Source organism: Oryctolagus cuniculus, chromosome X (genome assembly GCF_051225735.1).
Source record: "Oryctolagus cuniculus isolate XC-2025 breed Fujian yellow rabbit chromosome X, ASM5122573v1, whole genome shotgun sequence".
In the NCBI taxonomy this organism is placed as follows: domain Eukaryota; kingdom Metazoa; phylum Chordata; class Mammalia; order Lagomorpha; family Leporidae; genus Oryctolagus; species Oryctolagus cuniculus.
Genome location: NC_142888.1, coordinates 85,268,914 through 85,285,191, shown reverse-complemented (window position 1 = coordinate 85,285,191; position 16,278 = coordinate 85,268,914). Strand labels below are relative to the sequence as shown.

The 16,278-nt window shown below is 51.5% G+C and overlaps 1 protein-coding gene across 13 annotated transcripts in view; it reads left to right on the top strand.

Moving 5' to 3' along the window:
• Positions 1-4,138, top strand: part of FRMPD3 (FERM and PDZ domain containing 3) — a 107,743-nt gene extending 103,605 nt beyond the window's left edge. For all 13 annotated transcript variants that reach the window (XM_070067474.2, XM_089323738.1, XM_070067468.2 and 10 more), the window contains one exon: positions 228-4,138. In XM_070067474.2, coding sequence (XP_069923575.1) covers positions 228-3,286 — 3,059 coding nt within the window. In that variant the 3' untranslated portion in view covers positions 3,287-4,138. The remainder of the gene's footprint in view (positions 1-227) is intronic.
• The last annotated feature ends 12,140 nt before the right edge of the window (positions 4,139-16,278 follow it).

Here is a 16,278-nt window from a genome sequence, read left to right as displayed (position 1 = left end):
TTCTCTTTTGGATTCCAGCCTCTCATACCCTTTCTCCCAGCTTGCCTTTCTTTGTCCCTCCAGCCAACTCCTCCCACACTCAGCCCTGCACCTCCCTTGGGCCTGCCTGGCTTTCCCCAGCTTGAAAAAAGTGCTCACTGACCCTGGCCTCCAGGACGTCTCTGCCGCTGATTGGAAAGGCACTTGAAGTCAGTTCAGTGTAACAGGTGCCCTCCCTGTTCCTCCAGGTCTGATTGTGCTGGCCACAATTACTCCTGAATCCTCGCTGGACTCGGGCCATGAGACCAACTCTTCGGAGCTCACTGACATGTCGGAGATGATGTCGGCCATGAAGCAGCACCAGAACACCACCTACTTTCTGGCCCAGCACCTCAACAAGGAGAGCCTCCTTTCCCGCAAGGACCTGCCCTTCCGAATCCAGAGCTGTGCCGCCCAGGCCGTTCTCACGGCCCCTTACTCACTCGGACGCCCGGATCCCAACCCATCCCTGCAGCCAGCTGTCACGGGCCAGAGTCCCGGTCCCCCTGGCGCTCGGCGGAAGCTGCCCCAGTCAGAGGCCCAGGCGCAGGGAGAGCGAACATACTCCCTGGCGGTGCACCCCGCCCTGTCCCCGCAGCTAAGTGAGCAGAAGAATCTGAGCCTGCTGTCCCCAGTCCCTGAGGACCAAGGGCCTGGCCACGGTAGGGCGGGTTTGGAGATGTCCCGGAGGGCACCCACACCATCCCTCAGTGACGAGCAGGTCTCAGAGCTGAGGGAGAAACTGCCCAAGGAGCTCAGGTTGAGCCCCAAGCTTATCCTGGACCCCAAAGGCAGTGTGGCCCCAGCCATCATCTCAGCCGCCCTGCAACAGGTAGTTCACAGCAAGAGTCTGGCCAGCCCTGGCGGGGCCTTGGGAAACACCCCTAGCAGGGAGGAGAGAAGGCTGGAGGACAGCACAGGGAGGCCGGAGGTCAGCAGGGCAAGGGCAGACGTTGGCATGGGGAGTGGCAATGCCAATAAGAATCTGAAGTTCCACGTGAGCCCCAGCGCCGCAGAGGTCTCGCGCAGTTCCCAGCAGCAGCTTGGCCCGGAGGTGTCTCCCAGCGCCAGAGCACCCGCAGGCAGCCGGGCTGATGGCCCCCACCTCTCCCCGCCAGAAGACAGGATGCCTGTTCAGAGTTACCCTTCCAAAAGCTATCTTCTGCGAGCAAGTCGAGAATCGGTGGGCAAGCCAGCTGCAGGGGAGGGGGCGGGCAAGGGCGGGTCAGAGGGTACCAAGCCTGCCCTGCACAAACAGGGCACTGCCTCCAGCCAGGGTGACCGGGGGCAATTGGAGAGCACACCCAAAAGCAGCAAGCTCGAGGAGACCAGTCTGGTGCCCCAGGCTGGCTACCCCGTGGCTCTGCAGAGCCCCAGCTGCCAGCCGCGAAGCCACAGCCCCAGCTGCCAGCCCCGGGGTCCCAGCCCCAGCAGCCAGTCTCGAGGCCAGAGCCCCAGCTGCCAGCCTCGAGGCCAGAGCCCACTGAGGCCTCCGGCCGCCAGCCGGCAAGTGAGCACCATGCCCTCCAGGAAGCTTGAAACGACCCTGGACGGAGCCCACTCAGCCTCTGAAGGCCCCACAAAGCCCAAGTCATCCCGAGGTCCTTTCCGGCTCCGGAGTTTATTCTCTGCCACCTTCCCAACCCGCCAGAAGAAGGAGACGGACGAGCGGCAGGCCCAGCTGCAGAAGGTCAAGCAGTATGAGCTTGAGTTTCTCGAAGAACTCCTAAAGCCACCAAGCCAGGGGGAGCTGCCAGGCACTGAGTACCTGCAGCCACCAGCGCCTGGCCGCTGCAGTTGCCAGCTACGCAGCAGCCCCGTGCAGCAGGGACCTGGCATGTCCCGTGAGCAGAGGCGCAGCTGCGACTGCAAACGCATCTGCCGGGGTGGCCGGCCACAGGCCGCCCAGTTGCCAGTGCCTCCTGGCCTTCGGGGGAGGGAAAGGGACAGGGTCCCCCCGACCCAGAAGCAGCCGGAGGCTGGACCGGGCTTGAGCCTCAGCAGCCCCATCAACGTCCGGCGGATCCGCTCCACCAGCCTAGAATCCCGCGAGTGTCGATCGGACCCTGAGAGTGGCGTTTCATGCCTGACCACGTGTGCCTCAGGGGGCGAGTGTCTGGGAGCGCCCAACTACAGGAAACTGATGCGCCGCTACAGTATTAGTGAGCTGGACCAGGGTGACAGGGCCTCGCTGACCTCGGACGTGTACCCGCACCCACCGCTAGGCGCGCTGCCCAGGGAGGTCAAGGAGATAGAGGCAGGCCTCCCCCTGGGTGTGCCTCCCAAAAGCAAGCCTCTGGAGTCACCCACCCTGGGAGACCCCTCGTATGTCCAGGTTACCCCTGAGACCAAAGGCCCCAGACAGATGGCCGTGTTCTCACTGCCAGAGGAGGTGTACCGCAAGTCAGCCGAGCTGGACGAGGACAGCGAGAGCAGCAAGTGCTGCTCCATCCGCTACTGCTTCTACTACCGCAAGTGCGACATGGCCGACGACGCGAGTGACGGCAAAGACGAGCTCTCCTACTCCATTCCCATGAAGATTCTGCCCGGCATGAAGTTGGACGAGCAGGTGGTGCCTGTGGTGAGCAGGACCCTGCAGGTACTGGACGCTGCCACCTGCAGCAGCCCCGAGGCTGCTCGCACCCAGGAGATTGACCTTCGGGTGTCCACCTTCGAGGGGAGCCTGGCCAAGATCAACGCCCTGCGGGCCCATGCCTATGGCCTCCCCGACGGCTTCCTGGCTGCCCGCCTGGACACCAATGAGCTGCTGACGGTCCTGCGGCAGTGTGTGGCCAGCCCTGAGGCCCGCGCCCCCAAGCCCTATGTCTCACAGATCTCTGAGTACAAGCTCGAGCTAGCTCTCAAGTTCAAGGAGCTCCGGGCCTCCTGCCGCCGCGTGGCCAACGTGGACAAGAGCCCAACCCACATGCTCGCAGCCATCACAGGCAGCTTCCAGGTGCTGAGCAGTCTCATCGAGACCTTTGTGCGGCTGGTGTTCATCGTGCGCTCTGAGGCCCAGCGCCAAGAGCTGCTGGCCAAGGTGGAAGAAGTGGTGAGGAACTACACGTTCCTGCTGCGCGCGGCTGAGGAGTCCACAGCCCGGAACCTCAACCAGCAGCAGCAGCAGCAGCAACAGCAGCAGCAGCAGCAGCAGCAGCAGCAGGTGGCAGCTGCCACGGGGACAGCCACAGGGCACCCACCAGGCTCCCCATCTTCGGCGACTGTTATGAGCACATTCACCCGCTCCTTAAAAACCCTGATTAAGTAGGGCATCTGCCTAGGCCCAGCCCCCTCCCCAGGTTTGAGCTTTGTGGTCCTTGCATCTTGTGCTGAGTGTGTGTATCTGCTGGGCCAGTCAGGGTCCAAGAGCCCATCACTTTCCTGGGGAGGGAAAACTCCCTGGATTGAGGCTCTCTCTAAGGGCTGCAGGCCCAGCTGCCGCCCTGGGTGTTCTCAGCCCTTCTCTGGCCTCTGGGCGTCACTGTGAGGGCAAAGGCCCTTGGTCACCATGCCCACCACAGAGCTCTCTGTTTTCTCTCTTCTCCGGAGCTGAGAGATGACAGCAGTCTCACTTCCTGCTCTGTGCTGGGCGCCGGGAGTCAGGACCTGAGCTCTTGCTGGCATCTGCTCTCTCTGCAGGGAGCAGTGACAGTAGCATCAGGCCACAGCCCCGAGCCAGAGTGGGGTGGGGGCGGGGGGAGGCATGGGGCGCTCGGTCCAGATGTGCCCGCCCACCACCCTGGGCTCACACTCGCCTGGCAGGAGCCACCCCCAAGGGCCTGTGCCCGGGTGGGTCGTTGGCAGAAAAAAGCCCCTCCGCAGGCTGTCTGCAGCCAGCCCAATAGGCTGGCAGCCTCGGAACCCTCGCCCACCCACCCCGGGTCCAGTAGCTCCACACCAGCCATCCCCAAAGTGCCCTGCCCCTCACTGGTGGGCAGGGCAGCTCAGTCCACTAGGGAGCAAGCCTCTGGGATCAGCCCACTTGTTTTGGGTCCGGTACCTGGTGAAAATGTCTGCTCTGGGGATACCTAGTGCAGGCCTTGAGCCCGCCTGGCACAGCCCGGCCCAGCACAGGGGCTGTGGCTGCAGGGCGTGTGGCTCCCCTGTCAACATCTCTCTAGCAGACAGACTGTCCTTAGGAGTTTGACTTAGCTATGGATTGGGGTGGGGGGTGGGGGGGAGGGGGCACGGGGAGGGGGGTGGTGATGACTATATCTTAAACTTCTGGAAGCTAGCGTGATATGTTAATCCTGAGTATATGCTTTGGCTGTGTATTGACCCTGTGGATTTGTCTCTCTAAGAAAAGAAGCTGAGCGCCTTACCCGGTGCAATCCTGCACCTCTCTCTCCCTCTCCGGAGCCATCTGGAAGGGAAGTCACACTGGTTAGCATCCTCCTTACCACACATCTAGTGCCGCCGCCGCTGCCACCACTGCCGCCACCGCCGCCGCTGCCACCTCCACCTCCCCCACCACCCTCCCCCCACAACCTTCCTGGGAGTGAAGACACGGAGTCCCTACCAATTGCCCCCTTGTAGGGAACAAAGAAAGCCAATGTTTCTTCTGTATAGATTGCTTCTCGTCCGCCTCTCCGCATCTCCCTGTGTCGCTCGCCCTCATGCCCCGCCTCTTTCATCATTCCCTGAGAGGCCCATGGGACACCTCCCATTCTCACATGAGTTTTATAAAAATGTCCACTGTGCTTAACCCCTACCCATCCTTGGTAACCCCGAAGTGCAATAAAGCCCCCTCCCCCCACCGAGTGGTAAGTCCTGGCCAGGACGAGGGGGCTCTTTCTGCAAAGGCCAGCCCCCTCTTCCTTGCCTCTCCTCCCACAGGACCAAGTCGTTTCCTGGGCCAGAGATGCAGCCAGTGGGGAGCCCCTCCCCCACGACCACTGCCAGCCAGAATGCTGGCATGGTCTTCCTCTTCTCCCAACTTCTTGATCCTGCACCTTCGCCACTCGCACCCGCCTGTGTCATCCCACCGCCACCCTTCACCTCTCCCTTAGCCTCATGGAGAGGAAACATTTTCTAATGTCTGTATATAGTATATATACTACATAAAATATATAAATTATATATATATACTAATTTATGTCTTGTTTTTCAAACAAGAATGATTAAATCTATTCACCTGACTATCCCAATACGTCTTTGCGGTGCCTCTCTGTGTGTGTCTTTGTGTCCTTAAATTGTCGATTGGTCACTGCCCTTTGAGCACCCGCCCCCAGGCCTCTGCTCACAGGTACCTGGGCCCCAGTGGGTTATGAGAGCTAAGGACCAGGCTCCTACCAAGTCCCCAATGTACAAGCAATCTCCTTTGCGCCTCTTAGAAGCCTGCTGTTTGTCATGGGAGTTGGACATTGTCTAGTCCTTTCTCTTAACACTGGGTCCCCCTGGCCCACCTGGCCACCATGGCTGTTGGGGGTAGGCAAAAGCATAATGTGCTCCATGCCACATGCACCAATGGCCTGGGAGCTAGGAGACAGGGTTTCCAGCCAGCCCTCAGCTGGGATTGGGAAATGGGACCTTTCCCTCTGAAACACATCCGGTTGTCACCTGCCTACCTCATAGTGTAGTTAACAAATCCCTTGCAATCACCTCTGACAGTTTCTTGAGGAGAGAGTTGTTTGGTTAGAAAGGAAGCATCAGGACTCTAAGAAGAGCCTGTAGCTCTAGCTTTTCAGCAATTTTTCTAATGGTGAGAAGTTAGTTTTCCTGCTCTCATTTCCTTCTGGTAATCACAGATGCCCCCAGAGCCCCCCCCCCTTTCCTATGAGGCACCTTTGTGTCAAAGGTTCTCCCATATCCCATATGTGCGCCAGTTCGAGACTTGGCTGCTCCACTTCCTATCCAGCTCTCTGCTATGGCCTGGGAAAACAGTGCAAGATGGCCCAAGTCCTTGAGCCTCTACACCCGCGTGGGAGACCCAGAAGCTCCTAGCTTCAGATCAGCTCAGCTCTGGCTGTTGCAGCCATTTGGGGAGTTAACTAGCAAATGGGAGACCTCTCTCTCTTTCTTTCTCTCTCTCTCTCTCTCTGCCTCTGCCTCTCTGTAGCTCTCCCTTTCAAATAAATAAATCTTTTTTTAAAAAAAAAAAAGGTTTTCCCTGCTGTATATGAGCCCCACCATAATAAATTAGAAATAAAAATATCCCCCTTTGGGCAGTGATAGTCCCGTGAGCACAAGGCTTGCTCATTTCAGTTCTGTCCGGCCTCACTTGCCTTGTTGGCTAAGTCCACAAACCACACACTCATGTACACTGCCCTCGAGTCCTCACTTCCTCCCAAAGATAATCACAGACTTTACTCCTGCAAAGGTGGCGGCTAAAAAGTTTGGAATCAAAGCATTGAGCAGGAGCCAGCGTTTACACAGTTCAGTCTGGGCTGTTCTGCAGTGTTCCCCAGCACCAAACCAGAGCTCTGCTCTGCACATGGGAGGGAGCTCTGGGCAACAGCCTTAGGACTGCTGGCAGAGCTCTTCTGGCTCCTGCTCCCAGAGACACTGTCCCAGAACACCAAGGCTGGGATTCACTGGAAGTCAACGCCAATGTAGAGGGAAACTTGAAATTACCCAGCTGCACAGTCCAGAAACTTGGACTGCTGTGGCTCTGCACTAAGTACATTGGATGCTGCTTAAGGTCAGGAAGTGTTCCTATTGGGTTACATTCCCTAGGTACCCACTCACATGATACCTAGCACATAGTCTTCAACTAAATGTTCGTGGAGTGAATGAGTGTGGAATGCAAATGACTATCAGGAGAAAGTCCTTCCATGTTTCTACACCAGTGTAAAGGGTCCTGTGTCCTCTGGGGATAGCTAATCCAGGGTAGTTGGATGTAGCTAAGGCCACCAGGCACCCTCCTAGCAAATGCAGGAGGAGTCAGAACCACCGTCCCATGTCTCACTCAGCTGACTTTCATCAACTACTTTCCAAATGTTTCTAAAACTTCTGAGATGACTGAGGGTCTCCCATTATGTGGCCCCAGGGCTGGTCTCTACAATAGCCAGGAGGGCCAGGGGAGGCCACGTGCCCACTGGCATCTTCCTCGCCATCTTTGGCTTGAAGCCTATGCCCTCCAGCCCGCCCATGCAAATCCCCCAGAGTCAGACTCCCGCCTTTCTGACTTCAGCCAATTAAAGGAAAATGGGTTCAGCCTGTTTGGCATGGGCCCAAAATGCCAGTGGTGCTGGCGCCATTACATTATTTCAAGCTGTTGTCAAGGCACTTGCGGATAATAGGCAATTTGAACAGCAATGAACTGAAAGGACCTACCTCAGCGGGAATTTTTGCTGCCAAAGGGGCAGGGGAAAATCAACTACCAGCAATGGGGGGGGGGGGGGGGGCACAAAATCATGTCTTAGAATCAAAGTCCTCCAAACATCCAATAGGATGGGAGTAATAACAGCACCTGATTCCCATGCTGCAGTCTGGAAACCAGGCTGTGGATGTGAGTCTGGGGCAAGGAGGTCCTCCATAGAGCTGGGGGACATGAACGCTGAGGTTTCAGTCCTAGGCCGTGGAGAAATGTCTTGGACTCCCAAGTGAATGATTCTTTTGGATCCAGTGCCCTGACCTGGAAGCTATTGTTAGGTGGAAATGACAAAGGCTCACCTTTGCACAGATACAGGACTGCTGGGAGCACATCAGTATTGATTTCATTTTCTTTTTTTAAGATTTATTTATTTTGGGGGCTGGCACCGTGGCGTAGGAGGTAAAGCCGCCGCCTGCAGTGCTGGTATCCCATATGGGTGCTGGTTCGAGTCCCGGCTGCTCCACTTCCGATCCAGCTCTCTGCTATGGCCTGGGAAAGCAGTAGAAGATGGCCCAAGTCCTTGGGCCCCTGCACCCACTTGAGAGCCTGGAAGAATCTCCTGGCTCCTGGCTCCTGGCTCCTGGCTCCTGGCTCCTGGCTTTAGATCAGCACAGCTCCGGCCACTGTGGCCAATTGGGGGTAAACTAACGGATGAAAGATCTCTCTCTGTCTCCGTCTCTCTCTCTTTCCATCTTCTTCCCTCTCTGTGTAACTCTGACTTTAAAATAAATAAATAAATCCTTTTTTTTAAAAAATAAAGGTTATTTATTCCAAACACAGAAAGAAAGAGAGAGAGAGAGATCTTCCATCCACTGGTTCACTCTTCAAATGGCTGCAACGGCTGGGGCTGGACCAGGTGAAGCCAAGAGCCTGGAACTCCATCTGGGTCTCCTATGGGGTTGCAGGGGCCAAAGTACTTGGACCATATTTTTGCTGCTTTCCCAGGTGCATTAGCAGGGAGCTGGATTGATAGTGGAGCAGTCAGGGCTGGACCTGGGGCTCTGATATGGGATGGCAGCATCACAAGCTGTGACTTAACCCGCTGTGCTGCAAAGCCGGGTACTGCACGTCAGCATTTCTTGTCATTCCCTCCTGCACGAGCCCATGTACCCACATACCAAGTCCTTGGGCTGGTACCCATGTCCCAGCATCATGAGAACATGTTCTGATGACAGCACTGTTTTCAGCTGCAGGTTACAGACCCACCACTTAAGAATGGGTTCTGTTTTAGAGTCCCTGATTTCTTGTAATGCCCTGCCCTCTCAGTGTTGATCCCTTATTTTTTTTCCTCAAGTCTTTGGCTACAAATAATATGTTTCTGGACTATGTTGAAAACCTCTCGTAACACAGAAAACAATTATCCTTGTCCTTAAACAGGCAAAAAAAAAAAAAACACATACACACAACTGCATGTGTATACTTGCCATATGCTAGGTGAGCTGCTCAATACTGGGCATGCAAGGTCTCCTTTGATCTTCACAGCACTCTTCTGAGAGAGGCACCATGGTCACCGCCACTTCTCACAGGAGGAAAACAAAACCCAGACAGGTTACGCCACTAGCCCAAGGTCCCACGGCTGGCAAGTGGTTCACCAGTTTTCAACCCCAGGCCAAGCTTTCAACCAGAACACAAGAGTACTCAGCCCGGGTCCACCTTTGAAGCATTTTCTCTGGGAAACCAAGGCAGAGAGAGAGAGCCACACTCATGGGAACATGGTCTACAACAGTTACTGGGGGTGGGGGCGGGTGGAGTGGGAGACAGACAAGGCAGCCTGCGGGTAAGGACTGTGAAGCACAGAATACCGCCAGCCACCTGCCCCTTGATCTCTCTTTGCCAGTCTGTGCTTGTGCCACATGCCTCTTGGAGCCAGGTGTAAAGCAGTACATGTGCATGGAAATGTGTAGAAAGAGTCCTTTGTGTACACAAAGCACCCACTCCCGCTGGCCTCAAGCTCTACATGCAGTTCCCAGGTGGCTCCTCACCCCTCCCTTGCTGTGGGACCCACCCTCCCCCACTCTGCTCCTCAACCTGGAGTCTCAGTCTCCCGGGGTATGTGGCAGTGTGCCAGCAGACACACGAAGCTCACTCATGATGGCCGCCTGTACCACTGACACATGGGACTGTTTTTAGAAGTAAATATCGTCTGAGTGGCACATTAAATATCTTTATATTAAGAATACCATAATGAGGATTGCAAAAGGTACATGCTTTTTTTTTTAAGTACTTATCATTTCAAAGCCACTTGAGACTTGTGTCTGATACTTGGGGCTTCAGTCACCACACCCCACCCAGCTGGTGTCCAAGTCCACCCTCTTCATCTGCTAGACATGCTGTGATGGAGATGGTGGACACACTCAGGGTCTAGCAGATGAGCTAGCCAGTGGCAGAAGCCCCAAGGGGAGAACATCTGGGATGGACCTACTTTCATGGATCAGGACACAGATGGCAGTCAGGCACTTCCTCAAGGGTACGAGACCTGGGATGACAGAGTGCCCAGAAGGGATGGGGTGGCATTATCACAGCCACCTTCCTTCCCTGCCCCTGCCCTCCCCAGGGGTGCCTGTTTCACCCTTTCACCAGAAGGTCAGCCCCATCCCAGACAGGGGAACCGTGTCCTCTGCACCTGGAGAGGCCTTCATTCTCAATGAACAAGCACAGCTGGAAGGTGGTGGGCACTCAGCAGTGTGGCTCACCCCAGGATTGGGGCTCAGTTCTATTTTCAACCCAGCCACTGACTTGCTGTATGATGGGGTACAAGTCATTTCACCTCTTCGGACCTCTTCTCTAAAATGAAGATGACTGAGTCTTCAGCCTCCCTCTGCGGCTGTGAGGATTAATGAGGCAATGTTGAAAATGCAGCTATAAAAATCCTGAATCCTGCCTGTACAAGCCTAACAAGTGCAAATAGCACTGCCTCATTTGCAGCTGGGCTGCAGAAACGAATTAAGCTTGCATCAAGGGCTTAGAACTGGAAACCTGGCCAGCAGAGCTCTGGGGCTCTCTCCATCTCCTCCCAATAGCTATTCTCTCAGGCAAAGCTGTCTTGTGTCAGGTCCTCTCAAAAGGAACATTCACGACCTCCTCCTCCTCGGCCTTTCCACTGAAATCAGGAAAGCTGCTAGCTGGCTTGGCAGAGAACCCCTGCCCCCAGCACACAGAGGGAGCTGCACCCAAGGGCTTTCCATGGCCTTTGGCCAAGAGTTTGGCTTCTTTCCTTTTTTTTAACTTTTATTTAATAAATATAAATCTCCAAAGTACAACTTTTGGATTACAGTGGCTTCCCCCCCCCCATGACTTCCCTTCCACCCGCAACCCTCCCATCTCCCGCTCCCTCTCCCATTCCCTTCACATCAAGATTCATTTTCAATTATCTTTATATACAGAAGATCAATTTAGTATATATTAAGTAAAGATTTCAACAGTTTGCACCCACACAGTAACACAAAGTGTAAAGTACTGTTTGAGTACTAGTTATAGCATTAATTCACGTAGTACAACACATTAAGGACAGAGATCCTACATGGGGAGAAAGTGCACAGTGACTACTGTTGTTGATTTAACAATTGACACTCTTGTTTATGGCATCAGTAATCACCTGAGGCTCTTGTCATGAGTTGCCAAGGCTATGGAAGCCTTTTGAGTTTGCCAACTCCGATCTTATTTAGACAAGGCCATAGTCAAAGTGGAAGTTCTCTCCTCCCTTCAGAGAAAGGGACCTCCTTCTTTGATGACCCGTTCTTTCCACTGGGATTTCACTCACAGAGATCTTTCATTTAGGTCTCTTTTTTTGCCACAGTGTCTTGGCTTTCCACGCCTGAAATACTCTCCTGGGCTCTTCAGCCAGATCCGCATGCCTTAAGGGCTGATTCTGAGGCCAGAGTGCTGTTTAGGACATCTGCCATTCTATGAGTCTGCTGTGTATCCTGCTTCCCATGTTGGATCGTTCTCTCCTTTTTTAATTCTATCGGTTAGTATTAGCAGACACTAGTCTTGTTTATGTGATCCCTTTGACTCTTAATCCTATCATTATGATCAATTATGAACTGAAACTGATAACTTTGACTAGTGAGATGGCATTGGTACATGCCACCTGGATGGGATTCTGGCTTCTTTCTTTAATACTGTCCTTGGTAGAAGAAGCTATAATCAAATGAGTCATGAATTCCTTTTTAAAATATTTATTTATTTAAAAGGCAGAGAGAGAAAGAGAGAGAGCACATGTGCTCTTCCATCCACTGATTCACTCCCCAAATAGCTGCAAAGGCTAGGGTTGGGCAAGGCTAAAACTAGGAGTATGGGACTCCATCTGTGGGGCCCAAGCAGGAGTCCAAACACTTGGGCCATTTTCCACTGCTTTCTCAGACCTATTAGCAGAGAGCTGGTTGGGAAGCAGAGCAGCCGGCACTTAAACCCGCACTTGACATTGGATGCTGGCATTGCGGGCAGTGGTTTAATCCACTGTGCCACAATGCTAGCCCTGGAGGTATATATTTCTAATTTTCCCTCAGCAATTAAGCTTACCTAGTAGGAAAGTTTTTCTTTTTTAAGAATAATCATTTTTAACTTTATTGTAAGAAGATAAAATTTACTTAATAGAAATGCCTAATACAATACATTATTATTAACTGTAGGTCTCATGTTCTATATTAGATATTTAGGTTTGTTGGTCCTAAATATCCACTACTTTGTATCTTTTGACCTATATCTTCCCATTTCATCCCACCCTCCACCCCATAACCATTGTTGTATTCTCTCTATAATCAATCTCTCTCTCTCGACTCTCTCTCTTTCTCTCCTCTCTCTCTCACCTCTTTTTTTTAAAGATTTATTTATTTGAAAGTCAGAGTTACACAGAGAGAGGAGAGACAGAGAGAAAGAGAGAAAGAGAGAGAGAGAGAGAGAGAAAGAGAGAGAAAGGTCTTCCATCTGCTTGTTCACTCCCCAGATGGCCACAACAGCCGGAGCTGCGCTGATCCAAAGCCAGGAGCCAGGAGCTTCTTCTGGGTCTCCCACATGGGTGCAGGGGCCAAAGGACTTGGGCCATCTTCTACTGCTTTCCTTGGCCATAGCAGAAAGCTGGATTGGAAGTGGAGCAGCTGGGACTTGAACTGGTGCCCATATGGGATGCCAGCACTGCAGGTGGTGGCTTTTCCTGCTACGCCACAGCGCCGGCCCCTCTCACCTCTTTTAAAATGCTTCCTTTTTAAATATTTGGAATGCATCTTATGTATTTGTTTTTATTTAGTTGAAATGAGGAGGGGGATAGAAAGAAAGAGAGTAAGTGAGTAAGGCTTCCATTCACAGGTTTACTCCTCAAATGTCCACAACAGTCAGGGCTGGGCCTGACCAAAGCCAGGAGCCAGGAACTCCATCCAGGTCTCCTATGTGGGTAGCAGGGGCCCAAAGACTTAAGTTATTATCAGCTGCCTTAGCAAGAAGTGGGATTGTGCATTATCAGAAAGTGGGATTGCAAATAGAGGTGGGACTTCACTGCAGACACTTTTATACTGGGTGGGCACATCCCAAGTTTTGGCTTAACCCTCAATGCTACAATGACCACCCTAAATGTTTCTTCTATAGATTCCACATGTAAGTGAGATCATACAGCATTTGTCTTTCTGTGTCTGTCTTATTTTACTTAGCATAGTGTCTTTTAGGTGCTGTCACGTTGTAACAAATGGCATGATCTCATTTTTCATGGCTAAATAGTCCTTCATCACGTGTGAGTACCTAATTTTATTTATCCAGCCATCCCTCAATGGACATTTTTAGATTGTTTCCAAATCTTGGCTCCTGTGCCCAATGCTGCAATGAATGTGAGAGTGCAGATATCCTCATCAGATGGTGATTTCATCCCTTTTGGGCATATACCCAGAAGGGAGATTGCTGTGTCATAGGAGTAAAGGGCTTTAACTCAAAACTGTAAGTCAACTTTCCAGTGGCAGAGTCAAGTTTATCTACCATGCCCAGTGTTTAATTCCCATGCAACCAATGTCTGTCCTAGAAGTTCACCATTCCATGGCAACATGCCAAGGACAAAAGAAGAAATGATTTTAAAGACCCATGTGGCAGGGCCAACACAGTGGCACAGCAGGCTAGGCCACTGCCTGCAACACCAGTGTCCCATATCACAGTGCCAGTTGAAGTCCTAGCTGCTCTGTTTCTGATCAAGCTCCCTGCTAAGATGCCTGGGAAAACAGCAGAAGATGATGGCCCAAGTATTTGGGCCCCTGCTCCCATGTGGGAGACTTGGATGTAGTTCCAGGCTCTTGGCTTTGGCATTGCCCAGATCTGACTGTTGCAGCCATTTGGAGACTGAATCAATGGAAGGAAGAGTCTCTCTCTCGCTCTCTCGCTCTCTCGCTCTCTCACTCTCTTGCTCTCTCTCCCCCCTTCCTCTCTCCAATAAATAAATAAACCTTAAAAAAAGAAGGAGGAGGAAGAGAATGAGGAGAAGGAGAAGGAAAAGGAAAAGAAATGGAGTAGCTGGGGGTGATGGTGGCCAGGGGGAGAGGTAGGGGAGGGACCTGGCATTGTGATTTAGCCAGTAAAGCCGCTGCCGCCTGCAATGACAGCAATCTATATGGGCCCCAGTTCAAGTCCCAGCCGCTCCACTTCCCCAAGTTCTAGGACCCCTGACATCCATATAGAAGACCCAGAAGAAGCTCTTGGCTCCTGGCTTCAGCCTGACCCAGTCCTGGCTTTTGTGGGCAACTGGGGAGTGAACCAGCAGATGGAAGAACTCTCTGTGTGTAACTATGAGTTTTAAATAAATAAATAAAAATGTTTTAATAAAGGAGAAATACTGAGGCCAGCACTGTGGTATAATGGATAAAACTGCTGCCTGTGGCCAGCATCCCATAGGGGCACTGGTTATAGTCTCAGCTGCTCCACTTCCTATCCAGCTCCTTGCTGGTGTGCCTGGGAAAGCAATGAAGGATGGCCTAGATCTTTCTCTGTCTCTGTCTCTCTCTCTCTGTGTGTGTCTCTCTCTGTCTCTCTCTCTCTCTGTCTTTGTGACTGTGCCTTTCAAATAAATAAAAAAACTCTTTAAAAAAGTTAAGAGGGGTCGACACTGTGGCATAGAGGGTTAATCCTACACTTGCAGAGTCAGCATCCCATGTGGGCACCGGTTTGAGTCCTAGCTGCTCCACTTCCTATCCAGCCCCCTGCTAGTGCACCTGGGAAAGCAGCAAGAGGTGGTCCAATTAGGAGACTTGCAAGAGGTTCGTGATTCCTGGCTTTTGCCTGGCCCAGCTCCAGATATTACAGCCATTTGAGGAGTGAGCCAGTGGATGGAAGATTCTTCTCTCTGTCTCTCCCCTGTCTCTCTGTAATTCTGCCTTTCAAATGGATAAATAAATCTTTTGTAAAGAAAGAACAATAATATCTTAATTGCAATATACTGCATTTGTTGGTGCTATTTCATAGAGTGAACCAATAGCTCTGCAGAAAAATAAGAAACAAGAAAATTTTCAACTTCTTTGTGAAAACAAGAAAGGAAACAAAACAACTTCTTCCCTCCTAAGTGGATCCCCTCAGGTATTTTATTCAAAGTAATGAAAACCTGACTAATTCAACAAATGTCTTTGTAACAGACAGAAGATGAAAAAGCACAGACATCCAAAGGAGGAAACCATATGGCCACAGATGCAGAGACTGGAGTGAGGCAGCCAAGAAATGACACAACCATCAGAAACTAGAAAAGGGAAAGGATGGATTCTCCCCTGGAGCCACCTGAGGGAATGTGTCTGATTCTAGCTTGAGTTCAGACTTCCAGCCTCTAGGACTTTGGAAAAATAAACTTCTGCTATTGCTTTAAAATAAAAAGATTAAAATGGAGCTGAACAAATTCCCATGGCCTAGTGATGTCTTAGTCATCCTGTTGTAGCACAATATGGTACTCGTGCTTGTGGTGATACTGCTGTAAACTAACCTACTGTGCTGCCAGTTGTATAAAAATATAGCACACAATTTTATGCACAGTACATAATACTTGATAATGATAATAAATGACTATATTACCCATGCCTGTATTTACTACACAATACATGTATCATTATTTTATTTTAGAGTATATTGCTACTTTTCCAGAAAAAAAGGTTTATTATAAATGGTATGACATGTGATGTTGATACCAACCTTATGTATCTTGTTTAGTGATACCTCAACTGCATCAAGAGGCCACATTGAGTAATTGTACCATCTAGGTTTGTGTAGGTACACTCAATGATGCTTGCAGATCAATGACATTGCCTTATAGCACAATTGTCAGGATGTAGTTCTGTGACACGTGACTATAAATGCAATTCCTGCTTCCTAATATAGGCCAAAAGATGCTACATGGCCTTAACCACCAAAGTCAGAGGAAGTGGTAATTAAGCAAGACACTAAGGACAAGCAAATCTGGCACAGTGGGAAACTACAATGCCTCCGGGAACCTGAAAAAGACTACTCAAAGAAAATGGCCAGACTGTACTGGCTTCATTACCCATACCAGCTCCCTGCCAATACACACTCTGGGAGGCAAGAGTGATGACTCAAATTCTTGAGTCTCTGCCACTCACATGAGAGATATAGATTGCATTCCTGGCTCCTAGCTTCTGTCTGGCTCAACCCAGGTGAGTACAAGGATTTGAGGACTGAACAATGGATGGGAGCATTCTCCCGCTTATTCTCTCTTGTCAATTATTAAAAAAGGAGAGGAGAGGAGAGGAGAGGAGAGGAGAGGAGAGGAGAGGAGAGGAGAGGAGAGGAGATTGTCCCCTGTTGAAGAAAGGAAGAGACTTCTATTTGAAGTGCAGTTCCTGCAGCCCTAGGCCCAAGCTAAGTTGGCTCTAATGTGCTTCAAGCAACAGTCATATTTTAGAAACCAGAAGACCTGGTTCTCTTTGCAGTTCTTCTAAGAATTAGCCTGTGCGACCTTGAGCATTGACTTCCCTTCT